Source organism: Moschus berezovskii, chromosome 2 (genome assembly GCF_049115385.1).
Source record: "Moschus berezovskii isolate FMDL1 chromosome 2, NW_MosBer_1.0, whole genome shotgun sequence".
NCBI classification, from domain to species: domain Eukaryota; kingdom Metazoa; phylum Chordata; class Mammalia; order Artiodactyla; family Moschidae; genus Moschus; species Moschus berezovskii.
The window spans coordinates 113,032,295-113,045,055 of NC_142461.1; the positions used below are offsets into that span (position 1 = coordinate 113,032,295).

A 12,761-nucleotide genomic window follows, 5' to 3' on the forward strand; every position below is an offset into this window, starting at 1 on the left:
TGGAGAAGGGAAAGGCTACCCACTCCAGTATTCTGGCCTAGAGAATTCCATGGACTGTATAGTCCATGGGGTCACAAAGAGTTGAGTTGCAGGAGTTCTTTATATATTTTGGAAATTAACCTCTTACTAGACAGATGGTTTTCTCCCATCTTTTTTTCCCCCTGTTGATATACAGTCCCAATTGTCTATTTTTGCTTTTGTTGCCTGTGCTTTTGGAGTCCTACTGAGAAATAATTGTCAAGACCAATGTTATGAAGCTTTCCCCTTATGCTTATATAGTTTCTGGCCTTACATTTAAGTCTTTGTTATGAGTTGATCTTTGAGTATGGTATAAGATAGGGTTTCAGTTTCATTCTTTTGCATGTAAATGCCCAGTATTCACAGCACCATTTGTTGAAGTGATAATCCTTTCCCCATTGTGTAGTCTTAACACCCATATCAAAGATAATTTGACTATATGTGCATGGGTCTATTTCTGGGCTATCCGTCTGTTCCATTGGTCTGTATGTTTATCCTCATGTCAGATTGTTTTGCCAGATTATTTTAACTACTATAGCTTTGTAATGTATTTTGAAATCAGGACATATAAGGGCTTCAGTTTTTTCTTTTCCTTTTGAAGATTGTTTTGGAGTCCTTTGGGGTTCCATATGAATTTTAGGATTTTTTCTATTTGTCCAAAAATGTCATTGAGATTTTGATGGGGATTACACTGAATTTGTAGATTTCTTTGGGTGGTGTGGACATTTTAACAATATTAAGCCTTCTAATCCATGAACACAGTGCAGGGTAACAGAATATGCCACCCCAAAATATGCCAGTTTAGCATAAGGATTATTTTAAGCTGAAAGCAATTGAAAAGGAGCAGATATAAGAAAAGTTCTCTGCTTTCCCTGCATTTGCCCAAAAGCAGGGCATAAATTTGTAAAAATGTGCCCCCTCTCCTCTCTACCAAAGAAGGCAGAAGTTAATCACCAGAGACAACCAGATGGTCTGGACCATCTAGACCCTATCAACTCAGAGACAGCACTAAAGGAATCTATATAATAAATTAGCCCTTTTAATAGCTTCCCTATATATTTGTTGTTGTTTAATGGCTAAATTGTGTCTAGCTGTTTTGTGACTTCATGGACTGTAGCCCACCACAGTCCATGGAAAATCCGTGGGATTTTCCAGGCAAGAATGGAGTGGGTTGCCATTTCCTTCTCGAGTATCTTTTTGACCCAGAGATGGAACCCACATCTCCTGCACTGGCAGGTGGGTTCTTTACTACTGAGCCACCAGGGAAGCCCTTCCCTATATATTTCAGTTCAGTTCAGTTCAGTTCAGTCGCTCAGTCGTGTCCGACTCTCTGTGACCCCATGAATCACAGCATGCCAGGCCTCCCTGTCCATCACCAACTCCCGGAGTTCACTCAAACTCATGTCCACAGAGTCGGTGATGCCATCCAGCCATCTCATTCTCTGTCGTCCCCTTCTCCTCCCGCCCCCAACCCTTCCCAGCATCAGACTCTTTTCCAGTGAGTCAACTCGTCGCATGAGGTGGCCAAAGTATTGCAGTTTTAGCTTTAGCATCAGTCCTTCCAATGAACACCCAGGACTGATCTCCTTTAGAATGGACTGGTTGGATCTCCTTGCAGTACAAGGGACTCTCAAGAGTCTTCTCCAACACCACAGTTCAAAAGCATCAATTCTTCGGCGATCAGCTTTCTTCACAGTCCAACTCTCACATCCATACATGACCACGGGAAAAACCAATTTACCCTTACCATAATTTCCCACCCCTGGAAACTCAAAGTTCTTTTTCTTTGTTTTTCATTTCTTTATAAATGTATTGTTCTTTTGTTAAGATCTATGTAAGTCCAAGTTCTAACCACCCCTTTGAATTACTCGTCACTGAATAATCCTATATATATGTGCAATGCATGCATTAGTAAACGTCTGATTGTTTTTCTCTTGCTACTCTATCTTCTGTCAGTCTAATTTGCAGGGCCCCAGCCAATGAACCTAAGGTGGGTATGTTGTAGGTGGGTATGTTTTGGGCCTTCCAGGGCCCAAAACTGGGCACTTGTCTAACACTCAGAAATGAATTATCCGAGGAGACACATCTGCTGACAAAGCAAGAGATTTTATTGGGAAAGGGCACCCGGGTGGAAAGCAGGAGGGTAAGGGAACCCAGGAGAACAGCTCTATCTCATGGCTTGCAGTCTCGGGTTTTATGGTGATGGGATTAGTTTCCGGGTTGTCTTTAGCCAATCATTCTGACTCAGAGTCCTTCCTGGTGGTGCACGCCTTGTTCAGCCAAGATGGATGCCAGAGAGAAGGATTCTGGGAGGTGGTCAGACAGGTGGTGTCTCCTTTTGACCTTTCTCAAACTTTTCTGGTTGGTGGAGGCTTATTAGTTCCCTGTTCCTTACCAGGACCTCCTATCATAAAACAACTCATACAAATAGTTACTACGATGCCTGGCCAGGGTGGGCGGTTTCAATCAGTGTGCTTCCCCTAACAGGTAGAGGAAAAAGAATATTATTTTCTCCCTCACAATGGAATAGCTTTCCATTTATTTGTGCCTTTGTTGGTTTCTTTCAGGAGTGTTGTATAGTTTTCAGTGTATAAATTTTCACCTCCTTGGTTAAGTTTACTTCTAAGTATTTTATTCTTTTTGATGCCATTGTAAATGGAAGTGTTTTCTTAACTCCCTTTTCATATTTTCATTGTTAGTGTATATAAATGCAACTGACTTTTTATGTTGATTTTATATCCTACGACTTTGAATTCATTGGCTAGTGCATGTGTATGATTTAGGGTTTTCTATATGTAAGATGATGTCATCTGTGAATAGAGATAATTTTACTTCTTACTTTACAATTTGGATGGCTTTAATTCTATTTCTTGCCTAACTGACCTAGCTAGGGCTGCCAGTATTATGTTGAATAAAAGTGGTGAGAGTGGACATTCTTGTCTTGTTCCTAATCTTAGAGGAAAAACTTCCAATTTTTCACTGTTGAGTACATGAGTTACGGGATTTTCATATATGGTTCTCTTATGTTATAGTAATTTCCTTCAATCTCTAGTTTGATCCCTGGGTTACGAAGATCCCCTGGAGGAGGACATGGCAACCCACTCCAATATTCTTGCCTGGAGAATCCCATGGACAGAGGAACCAGGCAGTCTACAGTCCATGGGTCGCAAAGAATCAGACACGACTGAGTGACTAAGCACTAATTTGTTAAGTGAATATGAGACTTTGTGCTTTCTTATTTTCTTATTAAACTAATATAAATTTAATTTATATTATAAATTATAGCTTATAAATGTTATATTTTACTTATAATTTATATCATTGAATTTCAAAATTTTTCCAAATGTTTCAAGTTCAGGGCAGATCATTTAGAACATTCTGAAAAATACAGGGACACAAAGGGAAAAATTGCTTATCATACTATTCTTTAACTTTTCCTTTGCCTTAATTTTTTGTCTTCTTTGCACAGGTAACTTGGCCCAGACAAAAGCCAGGATAACAGCAGCCTCAAGATCTTTGCCTCCGCATTTCAGTTCTGGGAGACTCAAGGTGAGTAGTAGGTTTGTACCCAAAATACTGTGGACCACAAGACCATCCTACCCTAGGGATCATCCTAGGTGGGCAGTATTAGTTTCCTTTTTCTGACCCAACTACCTGGGAAGTCTAGAATAGACACTGAGGCATTTAGAAATTTGAGGTTAAGAGATTTGAAACATCCTTTACAATCCTGTGTGAGGGGAAAATTTTTTTTCCTCTACCCTCTTAAGTTCAGAGTTTGAAGACTGAATTAAACTTGAACTGACAGATTAGCAAGAGAAAAAAAAAACATATTTTAATCATATACATACAGAGGTTCACCAAAAAAGTGACTCTAAGGGCCAGTTAGATTTGGGGGTTTCTATTGAAAGGATTGATGCTAAAGCTGAAACTGCAATACTGTGGCCACCTCATGCGACAAGTGGACTCACTGGAAAAGACTCTGATGCTGGGAAAGGTTGGGGGCGACAGAGAATGAGATGGCTGAATGGCATCACCGACTCTGTGGACATGAGTTTGAGTGAACTCCGGGAGTTGGTGATGGACAGGGAGGCCTGGCGTACTGTGATTTATGGGGTCATGGAGAGTCGGACACGACTGAGAGACTGAACTGAACTGATACCATCTTATCGGAGAAGGCAATGGCAAGCCACTCCAGTACTCTTGCCTAGAAAATCGCATGGACAGAGGAGCCTGGTAGGCTGCAGTCCATGGGGTTGCTACTAGTCGGACACGACTGAGCAACTTCACTTTCACTTTTCACTTTCACACATTGGAGAAGGAAATGGCAACCCACTCCAGTGTTCTTGCCTGGAGAGTCCCAGGGATGGGGGAGCCTGGTGGGCAGCTGTCTATGGGGTCGCACAGAGTTGGACACGACTGAAGCCACTTAGCAGCAGCAGCAGCAGCATACCATCTTATGGAGAAGGAAATGGCAACCTACTCCAGTGTTCTTGCCTGGAGAATCCCAGGGACAGAGGAGCCTGGTGGGCTGCCGTCTATGGGGTTGCACAGAGTCGGACACAACTGACGTGACTTAGCAACAGCAGCATACCATCTTAATAGGAGATGAAGAGAGGAAGAAGGACACTTCTGGGACAATCAGTGACTTTTGGAGAAAATAAATGGTCCTTTAGGAAAATAAATGGGAAATATAACAGTTTTATATGACAGTATCTATTTAGGCAATTTCTTATCCCAGTGCTGACTTCTCATCTCTGGTGATAGGAGTCAATCTTCTCTGATTGCAAAGCTCCCAGGGAGGGGACTTATGACAGTTGCATTATTTTTAGAGGCTTTGTTTTTAGGCAGATTAGGGGAGTTCAGAAAAGCTTCTTCTTGCGACTGTTGTTATTTATATGTCTTCAGTTCAAAATAATCCCTATGCCACATGGCATATGCAGACCCCTTTACCTGATTCTCGGAAATACTACTTAGGTTTATAGAACAATGGCACTTGAAAATAAAGTCCATCTGGGAAGATATAAGGGCTTCCCAGGTGATGCTAGTGGAAAAGAACCCACCACCCAGTGCAGGAGATGTAAGAAAAGAAGGTTCAATCCTAACGGAAGATCCCCTGGAGGAGGGCATGGCAACCCACTCCAGTATTCTAGCCTGGAGAATCCCATGGATAGAGGAGGCTGGTGGGCTTCAATCCATGATTGCAGAGTCAAACACTAAAGCAATTTAGCGCACATGCACATCCACATCCACAGGAAGAAGTGCACACATGCCACTTTTTCTTGAAGCTATCACCAATGTACAGAGTAGGATAACAAAAGGAGTCAGCAGGGAGGAAAGAAACCAACCCCCCTCCTATTACTCTGCTTTGCTCTCTGAAAAATGAGTGATGCATTTATCCATGCAAAGAGGGTGTTAGACAAGTTACTAAATATCCTGCTGTAAAATATTTTTAACTATTCCATTCTTCCTGCTAATGTTTAGCCCAAATCTCAAGGAATGGCTGTTTAATATTCATTGTGTATACTAGCAGCAAGAAATAATGATCTGAAAGGTGAGGGGGATAATAAACAGGTCATGTCTCTGAATTTTCTTACCCTTTGTTTATACTGAATATTAAATGATTCATTTAATAAAGAATAATCAATACAACCACATATAATACATGAATATTACCCCCAAATTGATACAGACATACATATCTATACTTACTTCCTCTGAGAATAGAAGACCTGCACATAGTAAGGATTCAGATCATCTTTATTAACAGTAATTCTTACATCCACATTGTTAGCACAATCTTATAGAATATTCTACTTTTCAACCATGTGTATTTGTGGCAGGACATTAGGGCTATTTAACATGAGCTATGTGGGACCCTAGGTCAGGTTTACAGAGGGGTTCCAGTGGTTCTGAGAGTCTCTTGATATTGTATATAAATATTGTTTGTGTTCAATGCACTTGATTCTCATTATTCACAAAAGTTATGTTCTGTGAGTCTTCTGTGAATGCTGAATCAGTGAATCTTGAAGCACTGCTCCTAGAAGAAATACATGGTTAGGTTCCTGCAAGCCTCTGGTCACAACACTGTTGTCAACTGATTAATATATAACCTGTATGGTGTGTGTTTCTCTTTAAAAACATTATATTTAATGCAGTTGATCCTTGAAGAATATGGAGGTTAGGGACACCAACCCTCCATACAGTCAAAAATCCACTAATAGCTTTACAGTGGGCTCTGTGTATGCACAGTCCTACAGATGCAGATTCAGTAAACCTTGGATTGTGTAGTAGTGCTGCATTCACTACTGAAAAAAGTCTGCATGTAAGCGGATCCACGTAGTTCAAACCTCTGTGGCTGAAGGGTCCACTGTAGATACTGCTTACAAATAATTAACTATATGCTGTATTTCTTTGTATAAACACTATTTCAAATACAGTATTTGTGTCATTGAACTCAAGGCCAGCAGCACTGTGACTCATGCCTGAGTGAAGCTAATCTAACACACAGATATGTTCCAACAGGCACATCATAGCCTTCTTACTCTTAGGAACTCTCGATAGGACTTTAGTACTGTGATTAGGGGTGCTATTTTGAACAGTATAATCACCAGTCAAAAGCACAAAAAAAAGAAAAAATTCTGGCACTTAAGTACACCTTGAAAAAGACACTTGTTTATGGTGTGAGAGCTGGAACAGGAAGGCAGAGAGAGTGTCACTTTGTTCAACCTCAGCTGGGAGCATGCACATCCGGGTATCAGTTTCCACCACTCTGCATGTCTGTAAGTGACCATGAAAGCATGTGAGCATTGATTGATTTGGAGATTAAAAATACATTTCAGCAAGTAGGCAAATTCACCAATACAGATCCACAAATAATGAGGATCAACCATATGTGTGGTTTTTTTTTTTTTTTTTCGAGTCATTGACTTCCACCAGACCCCTTCTCCAATACTTTGGCCACCTGATTTGAAAAACTGACTCACTGTAAAACACCCTGATGCTGGGAAAGATGGAAGGCGAGAAGAGAAGGGGATGACAGAGGATGAGATGGTTGGATGGCATCACCAACTCAATGAACATGAGTTTGAGTAAATTCTGGGAGTTGGTGATGGACAGGGAGGCCTGGCGTGCTGCAGTCAATGGGGTCATAAAGAGTCGGACATGACTGAGCGACTGAACTGATTGACTGAGCCTCCTAAAAAGTATCATGACCAAAAAAAAAAAAAAAAATGAAAGTCTCCTGTGTACTGTTCAATGTCAGCCCATATTCCCTTCCTTTGCTCAGTTTGATGTTTTGACCTCTGGATTCTGCCAGGACCTATTCCTCTGCCTTCCACACTCCCTATCCACACATTGTTATCTCCTTCCCTGCACTGCCTATGTGAGAAGTGTGCCCTCTAGTGTGTGGCGTGTATTTACATCACTGCAATATATATAGGTGAGATGAAAATGACTAGAGATTTATTTTCCCTTGGAGAGAAGATGAGTTGAAATTTCTAATTAAGGCATCAGAAAATATGAGGGTAACAACAGCAATAAAAATCTCCACCAATTCCTCTCTGCCTTATCCAAGAAAAGGTAGAAGAGGTGAGCCTGCAGGAAGCCAGCCTCCACCACATTCAGCACCCCCACACCGGGCTGGTGTCAGCACCAGCCTTGCTTCCTCTTTCAGAGCCATGGAGACTTCTGAGGGGAGTGATGCTGTAGGGGCTTTTTCCTTAAGAGGTGGATGCATCACTTGATGCAGTAAAAGTTCTTGACCAAAGGCTTTGTCAAGAGGCTAAATATAAACACTTCTGAGGTTTGGAGATGCAAATAGTAGGTACTTACTGAGACCAAAGGAAAAAATTCCTCCAGTTTTTCATTTATTACTGAGATGTAGACGGTTTTTGAGGCTTTTTGGAAGCTATGTCTTTATCCTAGAGTAGATTTAGTTGACAGATGAGGCAAATCTTTTTAATAACACCGTGCTTTCAGACTGATTTTTATAACATAACAAATCACATATAAAGGCAGTATATTATGTTTAAGGAGTATGTTTTGGAATCAGAACTGGGTTCAGACTTAGGCATGGCCAGTTACTGGCTGCAAGACTCTGGGAAATTCACCTAAAATCTTTGAACCTTAACTTCCTTATATGTAGAATAGTAGTAATAATGATGTTTACCTCATAGTGTCCTTTTGAGAATTCATTGACATAATATAGGCAAAGTGTTTAGTATAGTGATTTCACATTGGAAACAATAAATGTTTTATTACTCATGTTTTGATAACCATCTAAAATTCCATGTGTGTAGTCCATATGTATACGGAAGCTTGCTCATTTCCTATGGGCCTGGAGTCTGTACCACAAACTGTAAAGCTTATTCATGACTACTTTGAAGGCTAACCAGCACCACTCACAAGGAATCGGGCAGGACATTTGTCATGTGGGCTTTCTTGACAAAGCAAGCTTGATTAGCTCCAGTTGGCTTATATGGTTATATCAACTGGTGGTGTAGAAGAAGGGTATACTGGGTTAGACAGACAATGTTTTTATCCAGAACATTGGTTATACTGATCATTTTGAAACTGGTTTCATTGGAAGTATTTTCTCTGCCAATAAATAAAAAGATTTCCTTGCTGTGTTGCATGGGAGCTAGTACTCACCTTATTCCATGAAATAAAAACCCAGAATTCTTAATATTGATTATTATTGTTGTTCAGTTGCTAAGTCATGTCCGACTCTTTGCAACCCCATGGATTACTAAACTAAAACTGAATCAAACATGGTAACAAAGGAAGGGGAACTTGACTGACCTTTTCTGTGTGTGCGCATGTGCAAGACAGTGGTTTTTAAATAACACAGACTTTGGAAAGTTAAGTAATAAGTCAAAGTCCACATAACGATTAAGCACAGGAGCCAGAATTTGAATAAAGTGTGTCTAGTTCCAAGCCCTGAGCCCTATAGCACAAGCCCCCTGAGCATTGGAAGCTCTCCCAACCTCTTTCCCTCCTGTCTGAGGTAAAAATTTATAAGAATCTACAGAAAAGACTTTTGTTTTTTTTGTGAAATCCCCGCCTTTGGAAAGAACAGTTTGCTAGATGATGGCTTCAATAGAATCTACTTTCTGGATTGTTTCTAAGAAACTTCATTTTTTTAATTAAAACCATTAACTGGGGGCTTCCTGGGTAGCTCAGATGGTAAAGAATCAGCCTGCGATGCAGGATACTTGGGTTCAATTACTGGGTGGATAAGATCCCCTGGAGAAGGGAATGGCAACCCATTCCAGTATTCTTGCCTGGAGAATCCTATGGACAGAGGAGCCTGGTGGGCTACAGTCCATGGGGTCCGAAAGAGTTGACATGACTGAGCGACTAACACTGAACTTTAACTATTAACGAATTCAGTTCAGAAAGAAAAGCTCTTCATTTATACAATAACCTTCTCATCTCTTTTGGCTTTGAGATTTTTGCAGTTCTGTAGAGTTCATGGTGGGCTTCCCTGGTGGCTCAGCAGTAAAGAATCTGCCTGCAATGCAGGAGCTGCAGGAGATACAGGTTCTATCCCTCAGGAAGATCCCCTGGAGGGAAGGCATGGAACCCACTCCAGTATTCTTGCCTGGAAAAATCCCATGGACAGAGGAGCCTGGCAGGCTCCATAGGGTCACAAAGAGTTGGACACAACTGAAGCAACTTAGCACAGCACAGAGTTCATGGTAGGCCCAATGCAGACAAAGGCCTCCTACTTTAAAAGTTCAAGAGAGGCAACTTCTGGAATGTCCCTGTCTGAAGGGCAGTTCCCTCTTTTAGATCCACTCCATGTACAGGGGAGCTTCATAACTATGCAAATACCCTTTGCCAATCCCAGAGACCCTTGACCAACCCAAGACTTTTCCAGATTCTAAAATTAGAAGGTACCCCAATAGTATATTATTTATTCTTTAAAATATAGTACTAGATATGCAGGTGGTGAACTATAGACATGCATTAACATTTCCAAATTATATATAGCAGAATAGGTTTTTACTACCCAAGATTTACTCTGTATGTGAGTATAAGAGCAGAATTTAAAGTCATGCTGGGTGATTACTAAAATTGAATCAAACATGGTAATAAAGGAAGGGGAACTGACTGACCTCATGTGTGTGTGTGTGCGCACAGCAGTGGTTTTTAAATAACACAGGCTTTGGGAAGTTAATAATACTTCCAGCCCTGTATCTTGGATTGCAAACTGGTGCTTAATTCTGTATTTTTCCAACTTGCTACAGGGGATGGGTACTGATCTTGAAAACAATACATATCACACTTTTAAAGTTATATCTTAGCAGAATTAATACACATCAAAGATTTTCCTGATCACTAAACTGTTAAATTCTCAAATGCCAAGGGCCTGCTGTATGTTCTGAAGAAGGGTAACAGGTAAATTCTACTAATAAGAGAAATAGGATGAGTTTCCCAGCTGCCCTTTCACAGTGTATTAGAGCCTGGGGGGCTGGCACTAGCCGGCTAATTTGAATAAAAAGGGAGGGAAATGAAGGAGGAAACGCAGAGTTCAAAGCAAGCTGTGGTTCTTCAGGGAGGATCTCTGAATAAAAAGAAATAGTGGAAAAATTCTCAAAAGGTGTGTGTGTGTATGAAAGTCAGGTAGGGAGAAAGAAAATAAGGAGAAAGAATGTTTAGGAAAACTGTCAGAATTTACAGTTTGGCCCAAGGCAGACCATAGCCAAGATCTTTCTTGCTTCAGTCCTAATTAGCTTTCCCCAAATCTCCCCAGTGCTGAGCTGTGTCCTCCTAGTGAGGGTGAGATAGGGAAGGCACCTTCCGCATGGTCCCTGCAGGTAGCGCCATCAGACCTATGCAGGTGGGGCGGGTATGTTGTGTTTTTTCTTTCTTATGTGAGAGCAACCTTCCTTTTCAACACAGAGCTGTCATTTCCTGCTTTCTCATTAAAAAAATAAAAACAGCTACAGGCGGTTGTACTGTTGCTCAGCTGCATCCAGATGAAACGATGGCTCTGGGAACAGATCCAGTCTGCAGCCTAGAGAAAGAAAGCTGCACTGCCCCTGCTCATGGCACTTTGCTCAGAGATACCCTCAGATTCCTGCTCACTATTTAGGTTGCTTTTCCAGTTTGAAAACTTAGTTCCATGTTTATTCCCCTTCTTAAACAGAAGCATTTTCTTTATACAAGCCAGTTGAAGCGTCGTCTTCAGTTTTGCAAACAGTCCCCTCGAGTAGTCTCGTTATTCAGCCACCTCCCATGGTCCTGTCCCTTAGAAGTAACCTCTTCTCACTGTTGTTGAACAAGGCTGCAGACATCCTCACCCTGCGGGGAGGTAGCTGCCTGGACAGCAGTCCATTGAGTGGAATACACGTGCTGACAGCAGCATCTTCCAGTTCAAATGTTCCTGCTTCATACCCTTGCCACCTGTTCTGAGCAGATGGGAGGCTACCATGGAGGCTGGTGCTGAAACGCTGCTCATATGCTCTGCAAACCAAATAGCTTTGTGTGTGCAGAAGCAGGAATTTTATCATTGAGTTAAAATGATGGAATACAGGGTGCCTGCAATCGTTTGCTACAGTGGTTTTCATTCATAAATTCTTTCCAGTCAGCCCAGGTATTTGGGGCAGATGCTTGGGAACAGGTGTACCCTAAGCTCTGGTCCACAGTAAACACGTGGGAACTGTGGGCAGCGGGAGGGATGTTGCAGGGTCAGAGTCTGATAGCAGGAAGGCAGTTAGAATTTCACTAATTCTCTTGTGGTGCAACGTGGGCTTTGGGTCCGTGTTTTTGTACTTACAGTGAAAGTGAAAGCCGCTCAGTCGTGTCCGACTCTTTGTGACCCCATGGGTGATACAGTCATTGGAATCCTCCAGGCCAAAATTCTCCAGGTTGGGAAGATCCTCTGGAGAAGGGAAAGGCTACCCACTCCAGTATTCTGGCCTAGAGAATTCCATGGACTGTATTGTCCATGGGGGTCGCAAAGAGTCAGACATGACTGAGCGACTTTCACTTCACTTCACTTCACTTTGTAATAGCCCAGCTTCATGTGTTGTTACCCAGTTTTCTTTTTAAAAATAGCATGGTCTCATATGACATTATTGGAGAACTTAGTAAAGGCCCAGTAGAATATGGAGAAATACAGAAATAATATGGTTGGGGTTTGTACTGAGACCATACAGTGTATCACAGAGTGTGGTCATTGTCAAATAAGTAGAACAGTGTAAATTCTGTTTTTCTTTAAGATGTCTTTAAATGATTATGTACCATAGTATGTACTATTATGTCATAAACATCAGGTCCCTCAGGTATTTGACCAAATAGCCTTTCACATTTTGGGAAATGTCAGAAAATAAGCTGTTTCTATACCCAAACCACTGTCCTCTGCCTATGTCCCAGGTGGACACTCTGGAGGTGATACGGCATCCGGAAGAAACCACCAACATGAAGGGGCAAACCATGGCTTCTTACTTCCGGGTAAGGAGTCTTCTTGATCTCTCCTCTGCCTGTTTCCAGAAAAAGATGAGTCAGCCCTTCTCACAAGAGGCCTAGATACCAGAGTCACTGAAACAAGAGCAAAGCTCAGAGTCAATTAGGAAAGATGGAGGTGTAGGGAAAGGAGAATTATAACAGGGAACCCACCCTTGAGTACAGTGTGAGACCGCAAGTGTCTACAGAGGGCCCTCTCTGCCACTGGCACATAGTCCATTGAATATGCTGATTCTATTAGTGTTTCAGCTGCTTCTTGGCCTTAGAGCTAC

General features: G+C 41.6%; 1 protein-coding gene across 1 annotated transcript in view; it reads left to right on the top strand.

Moving 5' to 3' along the window:
• The window catches only part of LOC129538349 (myosin-IIIb), a 134,104-nt gene that overhangs the window by 35,882 nt on the left and 85,461 nt on the right, over positions 1-12,761 (top strand). The window contains exons 3-4 of the mRNA XM_055398473.2: positions 3,488-3,567; positions 12,400-12,477. Of these exons, the coding sequence (XP_055254448.2) occupies positions 3,488-3,567; positions 12,400-12,477 (158 nt within the window). The remainder of the gene's footprint in view (positions 1-3,487; positions 3,568-12,399; positions 12,478-12,761) is intronic.